Source organism: Saccopteryx bilineata, chromosome 2 (genome assembly GCF_036850765.1).
Source record: "Saccopteryx bilineata isolate mSacBil1 chromosome 2, mSacBil1_pri_phased_curated, whole genome shotgun sequence".
NCBI classification, from domain to species: Eukaryota; Metazoa; Chordata; class Mammalia; order Chiroptera; family Emballonuridae; genus Saccopteryx; species Saccopteryx bilineata.
The window spans coordinates 35,321,684-35,343,000 of NC_089491.1; the positions used below are offsets into that span (position 1 = coordinate 35,321,684).

General features: G+C 49.6%; 1 protein-coding gene across 1 annotated transcript in view; it reads right to left on the reverse strand.

Annotated features, from left to right (window-relative positions):
* Nucleotides 1-21,317, reverse strand: part of CCDC180 (coiled-coil domain containing 180) — a 59,897-nt gene that overhangs the window by 30,156 nt on the left and 8,424 nt on the right. The window contains exons 5-17 of the mRNA XM_066254341.1: nt 20,866-20,954; nt 18,459-18,562; nt 16,831-16,959; nt 16,623-16,733; nt 16,436-16,531; nt 14,108-14,271; nt 12,707-12,826; nt 9,861-9,940; nt 8,999-9,087; nt 7,186-7,308; nt 5,881-6,054; nt 3,899-4,014; nt 2,021-2,147 (exon numbers count right to left, since the gene is read on the reverse strand). Coding sequence (XP_066110438.1) covers nt 2,021-2,147; nt 3,899-4,014; nt 5,881-6,054; nt 7,186-7,308; nt 8,999-9,087; nt 9,861-9,940; nt 12,707-12,826; nt 14,108-14,271; nt 16,436-16,531; nt 16,623-16,733; nt 16,831-16,959; nt 18,459-18,562; nt 20,866-20,954 — 1,522 coding nt within the window. The remainder of the gene's footprint in view (nt 1-2,020; nt 2,148-3,898; nt 4,015-5,880; nt 6,055-7,185; nt 7,309-8,998; nt 9,088-9,860; nt 9,941-12,706; nt 12,827-14,107; nt 14,272-16,435; nt 16,532-16,622; nt 16,734-16,830; nt 16,960-18,458; nt 18,563-20,865; nt 20,955-21,317) is intronic.

A 21,317-nucleotide genomic window follows, 5' to 3' on the forward strand; every position in this document is an offset into this window, starting at 1 on the left:
AAGGATTTAAACAAAGGGGCAGGAATCTGCCGTGTCCAGTTCATTCTGGGTTCACCGACATACAGAATGAATGTGACATATAAGATCTGGGAGCCCTCTAATTAACACTACCAATTCCCTGGATGAAGTGACAGATACAACGTGTCATAGAGAACAGTGTGAGCTGTGCAGTTTGTAAGTCTGGATTCAAATCCCAGCTCCTTACAAGTTGGGTCACCTTGGGCAATCCCTTTAAGCCCTATGGGGCTCAGTGTCCTCCTTCACGACATGGAGACCATGACAATGCTCACTCTTTAAGCCAGGCAACCAGACTGATCTCAAAGGGCAGATGAGAGCTCAACCCTCCTATAGCTTGAGCTTCACCCCTTCCTAGGTGCCATGGGGAGTAATTATGAGCAATTGGAACAGTGATCCCTGCCTAGAGGAGGATTCTCTGAAGACTCAGGGGCTCCATACATATATAGTAAAGCCTCGGCCAGATTCAGTGTCAACCACAAATATTTTAGCTCTGACCATGCAGGACTCTAGCTGGGTCTGTGGGAAAGAGCCAAACTTTGGGAGAGTCAGACCAGAACATGGCAGGTATTCACGCATTTACCCAGGGACATTCTTTGTGTCTGAATTATGTGTAAGACACTGTGCTGAGGGCAATCCAAGTTGAATCAAGGTTAGTAAGGCACACCTGCCCTTCAGGAGACACTTCCAACAGGAGCTCTGAACTCCTGTATTTGACAGCAGCCAGTGTTCAAACACACTCAGAGAGAGAAGTGAGGGGGTGAGAAAGGTGATGCGGGGTCAGTCTGAGCAGGTGGGGTACTTGTCACTCATAGTAGTGGACTGGAAGTAAGGGCAGGTTTGGGGTGTGTGGAGGCTGGCAGATGCCAGCAGAGGAGCAGAATGAGGAGGGGAGGGGCGGGGCGGGGCATATACAGGAAGAGTGAGGAGTTAGCTGAAGCAGGGACAGTCAAGGTGGCAACCAGAGGAGGGGACTCTGCGGTCACCTAGGGGCTGTGGAGTCAGTGAGGGACTTGTGAGCAGAGTGGGTAGGTCAGAGCTGTATTTTAGGGGTTATATGGCAGTGGTGGGTTGGGTGAATGGAACTCAGTGAAGCATCTAAATTAGACTTTTTATTGTAAATCCATTCAAGCCCTTAGGCCTGAGTTCTGAGCCCTTCAACCTCTTTTAAACTGAGAAAGAGGTGGTCTCTTGTACACATACTTTTGGCTTTTTACTCCTTGATGTTCTGACATAGATTCTAACCCCATACAGGTTAGTGGAGGGGTTTAAAGTTGAAGCAAATCAGAACTAGAAGTCACCCTTTGTTTCTGGGCGAGTGGCTGGGTTTTTTGCAGTGGTGGGATTCAGTTGGTTCGCACTGGTTCAGCAGAACTGATGCCTAATTTTTTATTGAGTTCGGCGAACCGGTTGTTAAAATGGTACTTGTAATCAGGGTTCTCTCTAAGGTGGGCATCTGGGGAGCTGCCCAAGTGGAAATCACAAATTTACATTCCTTACTCATTTTTAATGTTCATCTGAGCAACAGCATATTCTAAGCGCCCGTAGTAATGTTCATTCTGTCTATAGGTGGAAAAAAATTTGATGGAACTAAGCTTGTAATATTTATTTATCCATTTCATAAAACCCATTATATGTTTGATGAAGTACTACATTTTAATTCCCTTGCATTTGTTATGTCAGTAAATAAACATATAACATAAAGAGAAAAAGTGTCAAACAACCAGGGAGTAACAAGCTGAATTGGAAATATCTTAAATAACAGTTTTATTGATTTAGTCAGGTATTATTTAATATTTATTCATTAATATTTTAAAACTCTTTCTTATAACATAATCTAGTTTTGTGTACCTCTTTTGTTGTTCTTATTTAAGTATTAAATGCATGAAATAATAAACTACCTTTCAGTATGTCATTTTTTTATACTTAAAACGGTCATTAGGGCAGAGAACCGGTTGTTAAATTATTTGAATCCCACCACTGGTTTTTGTATCCCTCTCCATACCTGCTCAAAGATTTCACGGACATGGAAGTGTCGGCTGAGGGAGGCGCTGTAGGAGTTGAGTTCTTTCAATATGATCGTTGAGTACTTCAACACTTCTTGTGTCAAGACGACATGAAAATATTCATATCTGTCAGGTAGGTAGGTGAGACCATTATGTAAGAAGGGCTCAGATGAGTGTGGGAGACCCCGGCCAAAAGTCAAGCCCCTGACCCCACAGATGTGGGCTGACATTGGCATTTACCTCTATACAGAACTGCTGTATAGATTTCTTTTTACAATAATAGTTCTTGGTTTGTTTTGCTATTTTTTTTTTTTTGATCCTACAAGGAATACCTACTCTTTGTAGAACATTTAGAAAAGATACATTGGCCCTGGCCGATTGGCTCAGCGGTAAAGTGTCAGCTCAGTGTGTAGAAGTCCTGGGTTCTATTCCCAGCCAGGGTACACAGGAGAAGTGACCATTTGCTTCTTCCCCCACCTTTCTCTTCCCCTCCCGCAGCCATTGCTCAAATGGTTCAAGCAAAGTTAGCCCCTGGTGCTGAGGATGGCCTCACTCAGGCACTAAAATAGCTCAGTTGCCAAGCAACAGGGCTGTGGCCTAGCAGGGCAGAGCATCACCTGGTAGGGAGCTTGCTGGGTGGATCCTGGTCATGCATGCAGAAATCTGTCTCTGCCTCCCTGCCTCTCACTTAATTAAAAAATAAAATAAAATAAATTGTTAAAATAAAAAAGAAAGAAAACATACACAGGAGTGCTCTCTGCTTATTGTAACATGGGTTCCCACTTGTCACTGTCCTAACCCTGTCCTTGAACTTCATCTACATTATCCCATCAAACCCTCTAATGCCCCAGGACCTAGACTTTTATCTGTTTCCCAGATAAGGAGACCAAGGCTCAGAAGGTCACTAATAGCAGTGGTCCCCAACCCCCGGGCCGCGGACCGGTACCGGTCCAGAGAAAGAATAAATAACTTACATTATTTCTGTTTTATTTATATTTAAGTCTGAACAATATTTTATTTTTAAAAAATGACCAGATTCCTCTGTTACATCCGTCTAAGACTCACTCTTGATGCTTGTCTCGGTCATGTGATTCATTTATCCATCCCACCCTAAAGGTTGGTCCGTGAAAATATTTTCTGACATTAAACCGGTCCGTGGCCCAAAAAAGGTTGGGGACCACTGACTTATAGTATTTGCTTCAAGATATATTTCTGGATCTAAGTGCTATGAATGGTCCTCACAGAATTAGTTGTACAAAGGCACAAAGATACAGGATGGTTCACAGAGAACTGTTTTCAATATTGAAAAACTGGGACCAATCTTAAAAAGCTATTGGGGGATGATTAAATCAGTATGAAGCCACTATATTAATGAAGTCTACGTGGTAATTTAAAAATGGATATAGATTTGTGTTTAGAGAACAATTTGCATAGTATGATCCAACCTTTAAAAAAATGCTTACTGTATATACGTATATATTCACACATATACATGCCCATAAAAAGCAGGAGTTGGGCAGGAATGGGGGGAAATTTTCTATATGTATTAGTTAACTTTTTTTTTTTTTTTTTTTAACAAAAAGCATGTATGTTTTAAATTTTTAAAGGTAGGGGAGGGAGGACCTACACTCTTGACCTTTAAACTACAGGGCCTTAAAACCTTCCTCTATAGACTTTTGAGCTCTAAGTTCTCCCTGGAAGTTAATGTGTTAACTAAGAGGAGACCTACAAAGGACCACGACATTCTCCAAAGCTGGAGGTATCATTTAATCTTGAGTTTGTTAGGCATACCCCTAAGCTCCAAAGCAGGTGGCCTCTGATCTTAAATATAAGTTACAGGTCAGCCCCTTCCATCTTCTGGGATCTGGTTTGCCTACCTGCATTTCATATTCTTTAGAAAATCTTTGGCCTTTTTCAGGTGAGACGTCAGTGTTTCCTCATTGCTTTGCTGCCTCAGTTGGTCCAACAGCTCATCAAAGCAGGCCTCTTGGGCCTGGCAGCCACCCGAAACAGGAGGAAGCAGACAGGAGTTACTGGAGCTCGCAGAGTGTAAGGTGGTACGCAGAGACCCTGCCACCGGAACTGAGGTCTAGGAGCCCAGGGCAGGCCCAGGACTCTCTTTTCTACAAAAAGGCCTTGGAGCTTCTTTCTCTGCCTGGCTTGTTTCTCTCTGTCCACTTCATACCCCTAGAGACTCAGCTCAGATGAGGCTCCCCAGGGACACATCTCTCACACCCATCCAGCCTAGCCCATCACACCATCCCAGGGCACCTGCTCCTCGCTCTCACCAGTCATACTTGAGATCAGATGCTGAGTAGATCCCTCCACTTCCTGCACCGTGTGAAGGCAGGTGTGGAGGGAGCCAGCTCGCTGCCAGATGTTGATGCTCTACACCAGGCATGGCCAACATACGACCCGCGGGCCGGATCCAGCCCGTGTAATGCATTTATGCGACCCATGATTAAATTTTTAATATTCTCCGCTACTTTAAAATCTCAGCTACTCAGAAGTGGAAGCTTTTTTGATTATTGGAAATTGAGATATTTAAGAAGATAGTGATACATGGAAAAGAATTCCGCATGTGACTAATCTAGGGTTAACTTCCAATAATTGGTCAAATGGATTCGTGATACTTCTTTATTTAAAAAAAAATCCCATTATAAAGATTTATAACTTTTGTACTCGTCTGTACTCAATATGAACTGTTTGACATTTAGCGGCAATGTGAAACCCACATTATTTTAGGTGGAGTTTGCCAGTGCGTACCCAAGGTCAAACAGTTCGTTATTTTTGTGGTCAAGTGTGCTGAATCAAGTGGCATTGTAGCATAGACAATAGCTGCAGCTGATAACTGAAAATGTATCCAGGCTGTTTGTAAAACGAAATAATTGTTTTATTTGCGATATAACTCTTTCAAGCTCATTCTATTAATTAAATATTGTTTTGATTGATTGTGATACAGTTTGAATATTTATATGGTATGTAATTATATTTTTATTAAAATAATATTGTATATTAATTTTTTACTCACATTTGTTCATAAACAAATTCCATAATAAAATTTTGTTTACTTAAATGAATCATTTTTGTATTTAACATTTTTTTTATTTATTTTTTTTACAGAGACAGAGAGAGAGAGTCAGAGAGAGGGACAGATAAGGATAGACAGACAGGAACGGAGAGAGATGAGAAGCATCAATCATCAGTTTTTCATTGCGACACCTTAGTTGTTCATTGATTGCTTTCTCATATGTGCCTTGACCGTGGGGCTTCAGCAGACCGAGTAACCCCTTGCTTGAGCCAGCGACCTTGGGTCCAAGCTGGTGAGCTTTGCTCAAACCAGATGAGCCTGCGCTCAAGCTGGTGACCTTGGGGTCTCGAACCTGGGTCCTCCGCATCCAGTCTGACGCGCTATCCACTGTGCCACTGCCTGGTCAGGCTGTATTTAACATTTTTTAATTTTAATACTTTGTCTGGCCCGTGAAAAAAAATTTTCTTTCTAATCTGGCCAGGGGCAAAAACTGTTGGCCACGCCTGCTCTACACCCTCCATCTGTCTGTCTCTCATGCACATTCCCTCACACACACGTTTGGATCCAGGGACCCACTGCACAGCCCAGACCTGAAGCAGGTGAATTTCTTCTACTCCCATCTGGTCCCATGACCAAAGTGTGCCCCAATTTTTCCATTGGCTCAAGTTTTATAGCTAGCTTGAGGTTTTACATTTGAGATGAATTATTGTTTATGGTGTGAGGTTTGAGCTGTTCTGTTTTGCCACCAGGCAGAGCCCTTGGGCAGCGGATGATCTGGGTGTGGCCCTCCTCCCACGGCATGGGAGGCTGCAAGGGCCAGAGATGCACCTGGTTCTCCAGGCTGTGCTGCTGCTGCTGCTGCTCCAGCCGCTGCTCCAGCTCCAGCTCCTGCGCGGACAGCACGCCCTGCTGCGCCTCCCACAGCTGCACGGCCTCCTTGAAGTAGGTGAAGAGGTCCAAGCTCTGCCACTCTGCCCGCTTCGCTAGGGCCTCAAAGGATTTCTGCAGTGACAGGACACAGAAACGGGGCACTGAGGGCCTACTGCCCCAGGGTGAGGCCCCATTCACAGGGCTCCCTCGCCAAACAGTGGAGGGCTCATGTTTCCCAAGGACTGGCCATTACTGCTCGGGCACCGTCCCTCAAGGTCATCTTCTGGGTTTCACCTTAGCTCATGGCCCTCTCCCTGGGACTGCAAATATAGTCCACCCACGTCATACCCTTTGTCTGGCTGACCCTGAAGTTCCCTGTCTAGACCTGTCCCATCTCCACTGAAGACACTGACAGGGAGAAGATGGAGTTTGGGGTCTAGAAGAAAGGAACAACCACTTAGAAACCAGCCTGGGCGTTTAGGTGGCTGCACCCATCTTGGCCCGGGGCATCTTCTTTGGAATCCCCTGAATCTCTGTATCTGAGCCAAACGCCACACTCACTGTTAAATCCTCACATTTCCCTCTTTAAAAAAAAAAAAATGTGTGTCTTATGCTCTCATCAGTGTGAGGGGTCAGCAACCTTGGCCCATGGGCTAAATGTGGCCCTCCATCTTTTTCTGTTTGGCCCCGGGAGCTAAGCACACAATTTATATTTTTAAATGGCTAGGAAAAAATAAAAAGAAGATATTTAATAATGTGAAAATTACATAAAATTCAAATTTCAGTGTCTACCAAGAAAATCTTATTGAAACACAGCCGCACCCATTTGCGTGACAACAGCGGAGTAAGAATTTGTTACAGAGACCTGACAGCCACTGAGCCGGGAATACTCACTGCTGGTCCTTCACAGAAAACGGTTGTGGAACCCACTCCAGATTCTAAGCACCTTGGGGCCGGGGCTTATCGCTCGCGTGGCCCTTCAGCCCCAGGCTGAGCAGGGGCTTGGGGAGCACACAGTGCCCGAGGCTGTTCCCCCGAACTCCTGCGTAGTGCAGTGTCAGCAGGTGGCTGGGGTACCTACCAGGGGCGAGAGCCTGGAGTGCCCGGTGTACAGGGACTGCTCTGAGGGGCTGCCCATGAGGAGGGAAATGGACTCCCTACTACCAGGAAAGTTGGAGGCCCCTGGAGTCCCGCTGTTCTCACAGCCCGGCACCCCGGGTGAACCCACCCGGCTCCCCAGCTGCACGGTTCCCAACTACGCACGTCCAAGGACTCCAGATCCTGCTCCACCTTGCCCTGGTGCACTCCCACCATCTGGAAGAGGGACGGGCTCACCAGGCTCTCCGCCTCCTCCTCGGTGAAGGCTTTCCAGTCCAGCAGCTGCTTCTGGAGGGGACAAGACCCAGCCTGGCTTAGGGCTGGTGGGCCTTCACCGCAGGGCCTGGTCCTGTCCCCCGTAGATCTACTTCCATCCACCACTGAGAGCCTCAGGAGAAACCCTCACAGCAGTGGAGATGGTCCGCCTATGTTCTACCCTCCGTGTCCAGGTGTTGGGTGCTGCCCGCTCCTTGTCTCACTGAATTCCCCGGAGGTGTTCTCACGAGCCCCATTTTGACAGATGAGGAAACCAAGGCTCAGAGAAGTGAAAGAACTTGCTGGAGGTGCACAGCTGGCCCATGGTGGGGCAAGAATCTGAACTCAGGACTGCCCTACTGCAGCCCCTACGGGCACAGCCCAATGCCCTGCACGGCCTCAGCATTGCTACAAGTCAGACGGGGCTCCCACTTCCTGTCACTGAGCTATGGCACCTGGAAAGTGGGCTCTCTATATTAATAAAGCTTTGGTTTATGCATAAAATCTAAACTAGACAAGCCTCCCCCAAATTAAATTTTGTCTGTAGTTGAATATTTCCAATGCTGCTGAATAGGATGAGCAGGTGTCCTCTGTCAGGCCTTATGTTCTCTGGGGTGTGTGACAACTTCTGCACTCGTCCCTGTATGTGCGGGACAACGAGTGGTGAGGATGAACACAGGCATCAGCTCTCAGGGCCCAGGGCCATGGGCTCCAGGGGAGGTCCTGGGCAGCAGCAGGGGAGGGGAGGGGAGTGCTGGGGGGCAGGGGACTCTCAGAGGACACAAGGTTACCCCCTCCTCTCCCTCCAGGCTTTACTTCTGAGGTTTGATGCCCCTGAAGTGCTAACTGAGAGGCACATGGCTATCCCTATGGCCACAGAACAAATGAGCACAGCCCTATGGGCTTGGCCAGCCCCTGAGCCTTTTGTACACTTGGTCTTCTCATCTCCAGATGAGGCTGGTGACATCCACTCTGCAAAACCTTGTCGGAGCTAATGACAACCTGTGCAAGTGGGTGGCACTGCCCACAGAAAGAGCATGGCCCCGTACAGCGCTCTGCTCAGAGTCCTGGGCGAAAGCTGCACAGACATGCGAGGGGGGGGGGTGAGCAGGGGCTTCCAGGGGGCACAGGGGGTGCTTGGTGCTCAGGGACTCCTGCTGCCACAGCCTGCAGGTTAGACCATCTTCAAAATGACTGGGCTTTTTGTTGTTTTCACCTAAACAGTTTTACTGAGGAGGCAGGGAGAGGGCGTTTTGACAAAATATTTCCTTGTACCTCAGAAGACCAGGCCTTGTCATTGAAGGGGTTTGTGGGAAACTCACTGGCTCACCCTCTAGCAGAGGGGGGCAGGGTGGAGAGAAAGTTGGGTGTGACGACAGCAATAGCCCTTTTTATAAAAAGTAAAGCACTGGGAATAACCCCCGTGATGCGACCTCAGTTGAATGAAGAGTGTCATGTGCTGTGATACAGGGGTCAAGGGTGAAGTCTGAGCTGATCGGAGTGTGTGAAACTTTGTGAGATCAGGGAAGGCTTCCTGGAGGCGGTCATTCACATTGTGCTACAACCTGAGGGAGAGGTGGGAATAATTGGGGAGGACAGGGTCCAAGTGGTGGGAAGAGCTTCAGAATTCCCATGGCCTGTGAGGTCCTGGGGCCTAGGAGGAAGGAAAGCAGGGGATCCAGGCAAGAGAGAAGCAGGGGCAGGCTGGAGAGGGGACACCCACCTTGCACGTCTGCACGTGGGCCAGGCACTCCTGCCAGGTATTCTCATACTCTAAGCGGAGCCGCATCATGCATTCCATGTGGTAGGTATCTCCATGGGCAGAAACAAAACATGTCAGAGCGTCGGCCTAGTGTGCGGAGGACCCGGGTTCGATTCCCGGCCAGGGCACACAGGAGAAGTGCCCATTTGCTTCTCCACCCCTCCGCCGCGCTTTCCTCTCTGTCTCCCCCCCCCCTCCCCCCGCAGCCAAGGCTCCATTGGAGCAAAAGATGGCCCGGGCGCTGGGGATGGCTCTGTGGCCTCTGCCTCAGGTGCTAGAGTGGCTCTGGTCGCAACATGGTGACGCCCAGGATGGGCAGATCATCGCCCCCTGGTGGGCAGAGCATCGCCCCATGGTGGGCGTGCCGGGTGGATCCCGGTTGGGCGCATGCGGGAGTCTGTCTGACTGTCTCTCCCTGTTTCCAGCTTCAGAAAAAAAAAACAAAAAAAACAAAAAAAACAAAAAACATGTCAGCTTCTCTTGCAAAAGGAGGAGGGCAAATTGAAAGAGTGGTTTGCCCTTCACTAAGGGAAATGTCTTCTCCTCAGCCATGTGCCTGAATCAGGACCACCGATCTCACCAAAATTATCCTCGCTCTCCTGGCTCTGCCAGGCAAGGTCCTGGCGGTCCCATTGGCGCCCTCAGGACTTGTGCTTCCCTTCACACCCCATAGGGTGTCCCCCAGGAGGGACGTGCCACCCATGTCCCGAGTTTATAATAAACTCTCAGGTAAATAATTGACCAACAGGCTGAAGCTGCTAAAATGCTACCACTTGAACAGAGTTCTGGAGAGATTGAGTGGAGTCCTGTAAAGCTCACTCACCAAGACGATTATTCAGGGCGTTTAAAGAAGAATACCATTCAGCCAGCTGAGCTTTGCTGTAATTGGGGGGCAGAAGGCCACTGGGGAAGGAAGATTGACAGGTAAGCCACGCTTGAATGAAACGCTCACTCATCAAAATTGGTAGCCTCTTAAAGGAACATGCTCCAGTGTACTCTCTACGTAAACACTGAAGAAACAAAGGGACTTGCTGGGGGGTTCCTGGTGCCAAGTACACACTTCATGAAAAGGTCTGTTCATATTAATGAATCTGTTCCTTAGAAAATAAAACTGAATTTCCTAATGGGAAGAAACAAAAAGCTTACATCACTTGACCAAGGAAGCTGCTTGTAGGAATCGACTCTGAGATAACACAAAAAGCATACAAAGTTATGCATTAAGACGGTCACTAAACATTACTGTTTATCAACCTAAAGTAATCACAAACAAGCTTCAAATGCAACAATAGGGAACTGTCTAAATAAGGGACAGTGAATCCTCTTGTGAAGTCATTAAAAAAAAGTGTGGCATATTGAAAAATAACCTGTTATTATTAGCTCCTCCCATTAGGAGGTGGAGTCTATTTCTCCATCCCTGGATCTGGGCTGGGCCACTGGGACATCAGCAGACAGGACATAGCACAGGCTGGGAAAGGCCTTTAATGTTCCCTGCCTTCACTTGTTGCAGAGAGCTCTTGTGCCACAGTCACCATGCCTATGAGCCCAGATTAGCCTCCTGGAGGCTGAGAGAGCATGCGGAGAGAGGTCTTAGCTGTCCCAGGCAAGACTCTGGACATGGGAGTGAGGCCATCCTAGACCACCTAGCCCCACCACACCAGCCCAGACCAGGGAACCACCTATCTGACCCACAGAGTCGTGAGAAACAAGAAATAGTTGTTGCTTTAAGCCACTAACTTTGTGTGGTATTTAATAATATGGAAAGACGCATATGGCTACAGGAACCGTATAATTTACTGTCCAAACCAGGACATTTTTGGCAGTGAAAGGGGGAATGTTATTAATGATTATGCCAGAACAGGACGTGTAACCCAGGATGAACTTGGGCACCCTGCTTATGGTGGGGTAGTGAAGAGCTAAAGGTAGGTGTACAAGAGTATATGCAGCATAATCTCAAGCCTAAACATTGCACTAAATGCAATGTGGTATCCTGGATTGGGTCCTGGGACAGAAAAAGGACATTAGTGGAAAAACTGGTAAGTCGAGTTTAGTTAAGAGCAATGCATCAGAATTAATTTCTTAGTTTTGACAAACGTTCTGTGGTAGCATAAGATGACAGCATTAGGGGAAACTGAGTGAGGGAGAAACAAAAATTCTGTGTGCCATCTTTGTGGCTTTTCTATAAATCTAACATTACTCCAAAATACAAAAGTAATTTTAAAATTAGTTTTAAATTACATGCACATATGCTTATTAGGTCCAAGAAAATCTGTGGGGATTCTCACTGCCCTGTGGATAACTCCATCTTGGGGCCCGGGGAATCTTGGCAACCCCCCCCCACACACACACACACTGCCCACGGGCCTGCAGAGGTCCTGTGCATGAGCGCGGGGGATGGGAGAGGTGCAGGCACAGTAGGGGCTTGGGTGCCTGGCCCTGAGTTTTACCCGGTTTAACAAACGGGCTCGGAGTCAGAAATAAGTGGAGTTATGGAAAACAGCAACAGCACTTTTCCTTGCATTGAGATTTTTGTCCACCTTGTTCATTTTACACCTGTGTGAAAACATGGCTGCACGTGGAACAGGAGGTACCAGCCTAGCAAGGAGACCGGGTGGGGCTCTAATTGCCATTTATAGCCTAGCACGGGGTATAATTTTGTTTCTTTGTTTCTTTTTGGCTGAGAGAGCCATAAACACCACATATTTTAAAATGTATTTCCGTGTGAGCCATACAACGACCTATGTACTTTACGCATTATCCAATAAAAATTTGGTGTTGTTCCGGAAGACAGCTGTGATTGGCTCCAGCCACCCGCAACCATGAATATGAGCAGTAGAAAATGAATGGAATGTAATACATGAGAATGTTTTATATTTTTAACGTTATTATTATTTTTTATTAAAGATTTGTCTGCAAGCTAGATGCAGCCATCAAAAGAGCCACATCTGGCTCACGAGCCATAGGTTCCCCACCCCTGGCCTAGCAGAACTTAGGCTCTGTGGTGAGGAGACAGGAACCTGAGTCCCAGTGTTACCGGGATGGGAAGGACCAAGGAAGATATTAGGAGTTTCCAGCTTCAGGACCACACAGGCTCCATCCTGCTGCGGAGAACGGATGCTACAGGCTCCCCGGGCAGTGGGCTTCCAGGGTCCAAAACATTCAGTGTACCTCCCACCAAACAGCTTATCATGACATTAGAGCTGGGTGGATCCGGGTCTGAGAGGGGTGTCCATAGCCTCTAACAGGTCCCCTGCCTGATAGCAGTCTTCTCACTGACCTCCCGGCCTCTAGCCTTAGACCCCTCCAACTCACCCTCCAAACTGCAAAGCTGACGGAGCTGCTCTGCTCCCCACTGCCCTCAGGACAAAGCCCAACCCCATAACCTGCCCCCTCTTTCCACTGTCCCTCCACCTCACTTCTTGCCATTGGCTCCTTCCCAGCTCTTTGGCAGTCACCCTCAACTTTCTGCAGTGAATGCATCATGTTCAGTGTTGCCACTGGGGCTGAAACACCTGGGAAGGTGAACTCAGGTGGCCATGCCAGGACCAGAGAACCCGGAGATGACGGCCTTGTCTGGAGGATGCCTCAGGAAAAATGCCAGTGCTGGGGACTGTGCCTGCCTCCCCCGCGGACCCCAGAGGCACCCCACCCCGGGGACCCATCCTGCTGTACCAGATGGTGTGCAGAAGCTTCAGCCGCTTTTTCTGCAGAGATTTCTGTTTCTTCAGCAGGTTCTCCAGCTCTCTCTTTACAGCTGGAGGGGTCTGGATCCGCTCACTGGCCATGAACTCACTGGGTGCCCAGATGCATTGGCACCACGGAGAGAAGAGGAAGGGCAAGGTAGATGAGAAAGAGAAGGGAGGAGACCCATGGTAAGAACATTCAGAACCCCAGCAGCCCTACACCACTCCTGGGGCGGGGAGGGGGGAGAGCTGAGGGACTGCCGTGAGGCTCGGATGCTACGATCATGGGACCAGCAGGCACAGATCCAGGTGAGGGTCCTGCTGCTGCCTGCCAGCTCTGTGACCTTAGACAAGTCACTGATTCTCAGTTTCCTCTTCTGGAATGGAGCTAATGATGATAAAGACCCACGAGGTATTGCAAGCGAAGCCCTGAGCACCGTGCCTGACACATGGGAAGTGGCCAGTGAATGTTAGCTCCTGACATCACTGTTGATGACTTCTGACATTTGTAACCAGCTCCCGGGCCCAGACCAGACACTTTTCATGTAGCGTCACATTGCCCCATCACTGAAACCCCACCACCAGTCCCCCAAGGTGCCTGCTTTGCCTAAGGAGAGAAAGGCTCTATAATATATATAGAGTCTATATGTTCAAGTGCTAGATCCAGTTCACAGGGGGAGTACAGGTGAAGCCAGGTCTCAGCACACGTTCCTTCACCCTCAGTGTCAGACGGGTGCTCTCCAGCGGGTGCAGAGGCACAGACAGGCCTCTACACCAGACCTGCATCACAGACAGACACACACTCTGGTGTCCTCAGACATCTTGGCCCAAGGTGTTCCTTTCTTAGCAAAAGAAAGCCTTGCTTGTCGGCCAAAAGGTCCAGGACGCTGTGTCAGTGTTAATAAGAATGTCACCTGGCAGAGGAGGCATGGAGATGGGCGCACTCTTCCCTTCCCCCCATGGGTGAAATTTGCCCCCAGAGGGCGGGAAGTATCTGAGCCAGGAACGCAGGGCTGTGTGTGAGAGTCAAGACTGGGAAGGGGGCAGATAGCCAGACTAACATTTTCAGATAGCTTGTACTACTCGCAGAAAATGTTTACGGAGAAAATAAGAAAAAAATCTACATATGCACCGTGGGTCTAATAACCCTGGGAGAAAAGACACCAAAATATCAGGTGTGCTTCTCTCTGTGCTGAGATCAGTGGTGATTAAAATTTTTTTCTTTACTCTTTAATCTAATTTAAATAAAATAAAAGAGCACATATTACTTTTACTACCAGAAAAACAACAGCATTTTAAAGTACTGATGAGAGGGGAGGGAGAATGCCAGCCCGTTGCCCACGCTGGCTGGCCGTGCGAGCCGGGGAGAGCAGTGTGGGTGGCCACTGACCTGAAACCCTGCACCAGGGCGTCCTTCCTGAGCACCTTCCAGGCGTCCAGCAGGCCCTCCCAGCGGCGGCGGCTCTCCAGCTCCTGCTTCAGCGTGGCCTCCATCAGATTGACAAACAGCTGCGTGATGGCCCTCCGGTTGCCCAGCAGGGCCTGGTTCATGACCTGTGGTCACAGGCAGACAGGTTCTAGATGGATCAGGGGGGCTCTAGAAGGTCAGAACAAGGCTCGATTGGACTCTGGCCTGTGGTGGTACAGTGAGTAGAGCGACAGCCTGGGGTTGCTGGTTCAAAACCATGGGCTTGTCTGGTCAAGGCACATACAACAAGCAAGCAATGAATAGCTAAAGTGAAGCAACTATGAGTTGATACTTCTCGCTCTCCTCCCCCTCTGCAAAATCCATAAATAAAATCTTTAAAAAAATAAATGGCTCAGTTGGACAGGGGTGATGGGAGGCTGGAGAGGGACCAGGTGAAGTGCAAGCTGAGGGCCTGGGGCCCCATGCAGCCATGGCCAGGCAGAGTAGTGGCAGTGTCTTATTGGGCACTCAAAGCTGCTGCCTGGGGCTCAGTAGCCACAGACAGAGACCAGGGTCTCTCCTGAGGACTTAACTATGAATTGTGACCATGTGAGCAACCCAGCTCCAAAACCACTGCAGATTGTTTGTTAAAAATGCCGACTTTGTTTCACTCGAGTTAAGCGCTCCAATGGGCTCTTACTGTTTAACTGGTTGGTTTTTTTGTTTTGTTTTGTTTTGTTTTGTTAATAAATTCATTCCCAAAGCAGAGTGCTCATGCCATCAGAGTCCAGCTGCGATGAGAAGTGGGACCCCATTACTGAAGGAGGCCAGAACTGGAACATTGTCTGGCAGTCTTCCCAGAGGTTCTCTCCTGGGTACCCAGGCATGGTGACTGGAGAATTCTTCCTTGTGTGCACTGTTCTTCCATTGAGCACCCTGTCCCCTTCCACACGAGCAGCCTCTCCCATTCCCCCAGGGACTGCAGCATCCAAAAAAAAAAAAAAATGCTTCCACACATTTCCTAAGACTCTAGGCACTTCCCTGGGGCAGGGTGAGAGCCTGCCAAGCACAGTGGGTGGAACTTCCTATAACACCCATCAATGGAACCTGAGGTTTGATGCCAATTGTACTTCCTTGTGTTGGTATCTCCTGAACTTCCAATTCTGCAGCCATGTATGAAGATATTTACAGCATAGGAAATTTGTGGAATTAATTGAGATAAATGCACAGAGAGCAAGTAGCATGTGCCAGTTATAGTGAATAAATTAACAAGGAAAATTCAGACAGTGAAACAAAACCCAAAACCGGGACCCTGCCAACTCTGACTCCTCTAATGGATCAAATGGATAAAAGTTAGAAACCTTTGCTCATCTCAAAATGAGACCTGTCATTACTGAGCCCTCTGTTACCATCCTCCCAACAAGTATGGGGGGCGGGGGTTAAGTATTATTATCCCCATTGTTATGGACAGGGAGTTCCGGGCACAGGGGCTGAGTCATTTCGGGAGCTTTCATGTCTGGGCAGTGAGGAGGGATGTCTGTGCCTGCCTCTTGTCTGTGCTCTACCCAGGACCTAGAGGCATAGCCCCGGGCTTGATGCCCCTCTGTGATGCTCACTATAATCTGGCTGCCCAACTTTCTGCACAGGACCAGAAACCCATGCAAGCAAAACGTGCCTCTGAGGGGCCACAACAGCATCCTTTCATGCAGCACAAGAGTCAGACTTAACTGACTTTGGTGACATCAAGAACAACCTACAATTTTTTTTTAACCCCAAAGAAAGCAGCTAGGATAGGCTGCAGTTGTAGACAGGGAAGCAGTGGGGACCGAGCCGGGAGCAGGCCTGGTCCAGCAACAGGCACTGACAGCCAGCAGCAGGAGACAAAAGAACCACTAGAATACTAGATAAACAGAGCAGGCTGGGCTCACTCCCGAGGGCACAATCCACCCGAGACTGTGACAGCTGTGAGATGAAGTCGCCACAGCGCAGCACCTATTGTATTGTATTGCACAAGGTCTCTGAGACATGGCCCCGTAGGCCCTTGGAAAATCGTCAGTGCTCAGAATGATGATGCTACGTTAGGTATACTGGGATTAAGATGGCAGGGAAGTATGAAATGTACTTGAGAAAGATTTCTATTGAAAATACTTAACTAAGACTCTGGATCTGAACCTAAGTGGCCAATCTGAGTTACTTAGAAATGCTGCCTACGAGAAGCCCATCATTTCTGAGACACTAGGCTCTGGGGTACCCTGGGGTCCTGGCTCCTTCTTCCATGGGCTGATTCTCTTGCACATGAAGACCACTCACCATGGCTTCTTTATTGAACAGCCTGTACACGTCGGGCTGCATGAGGTAGGACGTTTTCTCTATGATTTCCACATATTTCTTCAATACGCTTTTTATCTAGAAATGACAATATCCCACAGTTAGTGACTCTCTCTCTTCCTGGAGAACTAAGTGGAAGTCTCCAAGAGCCTGCTGGAGGGCCACTCACTTTATCTGCCCGGGAGAACTCGAGTGCGAACAGCGTCTCGTCTAGCTCCTTGAGCCCCCGCTTCTGGAGCAGGAACTTCTCGGCCACCTGGTCCCACAGCTCCAACAGGCTCTGTGCCAAGAAGTCTGGGTCAGGCTGGGGGAACAGAGGGTGAGGAGGGAAGGAGAAGGAGCAGCGTGGGGCGGGCCAACCCAGGGGGGACCCTTACTTGGATATTGTAGTCTTTGAAGTTGTCATCATTCTCCACCTTTGTGAAGAGACAGTTGATGTCTTCTTCAAACTCGGCCAGTTTTTTTAAAAGAAGTGCTCCTGACTCCATGATGAGAGGTTCCATTTCCTAAAACAGGCCATGAGGGCAATGGCTATAGTATCAACAGCCTCAGGGCGGGCGGAAGCTCCTGGCCCATGGTGAGGAAGAGTCAGCTGTGGTCCTGTCTCAAAAAGGATAACCATTACCTAGACCTAAGGAGTTAAGATCTACGCATTTTGGAAATGCTGAGGTCGCCGGTTCGAAACCCTGGGCTTGCCTGGTCAAGGCACATATGGGAGTTGATGCTTCCAGCTCCTCCCCCCTGTCTCTCTCTCTGTCTCTCTCTCTCCCTCTCTCCTCTCTAAAATGAATAAATAAAATAAAATAAAATAAAGAATTCAATTAAAAAAAAAAAAAAAAGATCTACGCATTAGTTCACAACTAGCAGCCATCATTTGGGGCACGTGCCGAGCCAGGGGCCCTGCTGTCTGCTGAGCTGGGGTGAAGCAGGCACTGACACCTGGCCAGGCCCATGGTTGGGGTTCAACAAATGTTCGCTGAAGAAGTAGCCAATAAAAAAATCCCAAGTTTACTTCGGATGACGAGACTAAGGCTCAGTTGTGTTGTGTGACCAAGGCCACAGAGCTCCTGGGTGAAACCAAGCTCATGTCCAGTTGGGATGTGTTAGGAAAGTGCGGCACCTTATTGCTACTGTGGGTACAGAGCCAGCTCCTAGAATCAAGGGGTACAGCCGAGGCAGAGAAGACTCAGGAAGAGAGTGGTGACTGCGAGCTGTGGATCAGGAGAATGGAAGGGCTAGGGAGGGTGTCATTTAGGGCAGTGGTTCCCAACCCCCGGGCCGCGGACCAGTACTGGTCCATGGGCCATTTGGTACCGGTCCACAGAGAAAGAATAAATAACTTACATTATTTCCATTTTATTTATATTTAAGTCTAAATGATGTTTTATTTTTAAAAAATGACCAGATTCCCTCTGTTACATCCGTCTAAGACTCACTCTTGACACTTGTCTCGGTCACATGATACATTTATCTGTCCCACCCTAAAGGTCGATCCTTGAAAATATTTTCTGACATTAAACCAGTCCGTGGCCCAAAAAAGGTTGGGGACCACTGATTTAGGGAACGTTCGGGACAAGTGTGGCCAGGCATGAGGTCTCTGGAGAGGAACAGGGAGCCAACCAAGGGTGGCGCCTAAGAGCCAGGCAGCACCAGGCAGGGTCCGGCCGTTTGGCCCCTCGTGAGTAGGACTGAGCCCGGAGATCTAAGGCTGGGCTTTGGCGTCAGACCTGGAGTCCAGTTTCCACTTGGCCCCCTACATGTCAGGTCAGACAAGACTTCCTGGGCTCGCCTGTAAAATGGGAGTAATGACAGAACCTGACAGAGCACTATGTTATAACAAGTACTTGCAACCAGCCACTCAAATATGGCTACTATGGTTCTGTCAACACTGTGGTGGGCCACTGAGAACATCAGAGCTGCGCAGGAAAGGGAGGGTGGGGGCAGTGACAAGCCCGTCTTCAGAATGTCCCAGGGACAGAAAGGGAGCAAAAGTAAGGATTCTCACCATTCCAATCCGAGCGATCTCCTCCTTAAAACTCCCCAGAGCACTCTCATAGCTCCTCCTCTTGTAGTCGCCTTGAAAAGTGACAGTGCTGACCCTCTCAGGAACTGGGGGAGAACGACAGAAGTGATGGGCTGCCCTCAGAGTTCCAAGGCAAGGACAGAGCGCCCAGGAAAAGGCAGCAAGTCAGACAGCGCCCTGGTTCAGGAGATGGATCCCAAACCAGGCCAGTCATGTCGGTTTACGGAGGAAGAGAAAAGACGATGGCGATCCCTAAGAGCCATGGGGAGCGAGTCTCACACAGGCAGCTACGTGCTGCCAAAATGGCCCCAAATGGTATGTACAGAACGGGACCACTTTTTTTTTTTTTAAGTTTTATAGAAGTAAATACAAACACAAATAAGAACAACTGACACTTACATAGATAGTACTTAACATGTACAAATAAATACTGTTCTAACGTTTTGGTCTTACGTTACAAGGGAGGAGGACACTCAGGCACGGAGGTTAATACAAAGGCAGTCAGTGGCTGAGCAGGGCCCTCTGCTCTAGGGTCTGCCATCTGACTCCACTCTGCTGTCCCCTGAACCTATGTAGGAAGCTGGACACCATGTGGCTTCATGGGGGGAAGGCACTCTTGGGCGAAGAAGGGGTGCTATCATAAAGAGGGAGTTCTTACTTTCTGTTTATCTCTTTCCTTTGTTTTTCTGTAGCAAACATACATTCTATTTTCTTCATAAAAAAAAAATACCTTCATATTGAGATAAAGTCAACTAAGACAATGTGGTATGAAGGAAAAAAAACTGTGGGTTGAGAAATTCTCTTGTAAAATCGCAGCACAGCAAGCAACATCCTTTACCAACTGGTTTCCATCAGTAAATACTGACAGGGCAGGTAGTCCTTGCCTCCTCTGCCAGCTCTCTGCATTGGGAGAAGGTCCCAGGGAAAAGGCCCAGGGGACAAGGTTTGGGGGAGAAGGCCTCAGGGAATAGGTCCCAGGACAAGACCCAGAGGACAAGGCTTGGGGGAGAAGGCCCCAGGGAATAGGTCCTGGGACAAGGCTTGGGGGAGAAGGCCCCAGGGAATAGGTCCTGGGACAAGGCCCAGGGGACAAGGCTTGGGGGAGAAGGCCCCAGGGAATAGGTCCTGGGACAAGGCCCATGGGACAAGGCTTGGGGGAGAAGGCCCCAGGGAATAGGTCCTGGGACAAGGCCCATGGGACAAGGCTTGGGGGAGAAGGCCCCAGGAAATAGGTCCTGGGACAAGGCTTGGGGGAGAAGGCCCCAGGGAATAGGTCCTGGGACAAGGCCCAGGGGACAAGGCTTGGGGGAGAAGGCCCCAGGGAATAGGTCCTGGGACAAGGCCCATGGGACAAGGCTTGGGGGAGAAGGCCCCAGGAAATAGGTCCTGGGACAAGGCTTGGGGGAGAAGGCCCCAGGGAATAGGTCCTGGGACAAGGCCCAGGGGACAAGGCTTAGGGGAGAAGGCCCCAGGGAATAGGTCCTGGGACAAGGCCCAGGGGACAAGGCTTGGGGGAGAAGGCCCCAGGGAATAGGTCCTGGGACAAGGCCCATGGGACAAGGCTTGGGGGAGAAGGCCCCAGGGAATAGGTCCTGGGACAAGGCCAGGGGACAAGGCTTGGGGGAGAAGGCCCCAGGAAATAGGTCCTGGGACAAGGCTTGGGGGAGAAGGCCTCAGGGAATAGGTCCTGGGACAAGGCCCAGGGGACAAGGCTTGGGGGAGAAGGCCCCAGGAAATAGGTCCTGGGACAAGGCTTGGGGGAGAAGGCCCCAGGGAATAGGTCCTGGGACAAGGCCCAGGGGACAAGGCTTGGGGGAGAAGGCCCCAGGGAATAGGTCCTGGGACAAGGCTTGGGGGAGAAGGCCCCAGGGAATAAGTCCTGGGACAAGGCCAGGGGACAAGGCTTGGGGGAGAAGGCCCCAGGAAATAGGTCCTGGGACAAGGCCCAGGGGACAAGGCTTGGGGGAGAAGGCCCCAGGAAATAGGTCCCAGGACAAGACCCAGAGGACAAGGCTTGGGGGAGAAGGCCCCAGGGAATAGGTCCTGGGACAAGGCCCATGGGACAAGGCTTGGGGGAGAAGGCCCCAGGGAATAGGTCCCGGGACAAGGTCCAGGGGACAAGGCTTGGGGGAGAAGGCCCCAGGGAATAGGTCCCGGGACAAGGTCCAGGGGACAAGGCTTGGGGGAGAAGGCCCCAGGGAATAGGTCCCGGGACAAGGTCCAGGGGACAAGGCTTGGGGGAGACGGTCTAAGAGACCTTTCTTGAGGGGAGAAGGCTGAGTGAGAGCTGCACACAGTGGGAGCTTCAGATGTTTCTCCACTAGAGCTCCTAGGAGACCCCCAAGGGCCACCTCAGGAGACCTGCCCTCACGGCCACCCAGAGGCTCACCAATGGTGTCCATGAGGCCCCTGACTTCTCGGGCAGCAATGGTGCTCTCACTCTCTTGAGTTTTTTTCTTCTCAGATATTTTCTTTTCCCTGGAGAAGAAACAGAGAAGAACAATAAGACCCCAACCCCCTTACACTCAGGACAGCTCTGGCACATAGGGGAATCTCTAGAAGGACCCTGGGCATTGACAATAGCCTGGGCCCTCTGCTTTCAGAGTGTCCTGAGGCTTTGCCAGCCTCCCACCAAACTGCCTGGGCATCTTCTGCCAGTGGATACCATGGATCCTAGGACAAGAGTTTGGGGGCTGCCCTCAGGGAGCTTGCTTCTGACCTGGCTGCAAACCACACATGGGTGGTGGGCAGGAACCATTTTTCCATGTGTGGAAACGGAAGACCTGCAGGAGCAGGACCTGCCCGGAAAGCCAGGCTGCTGCTAGGCATTCAGCACGCTCC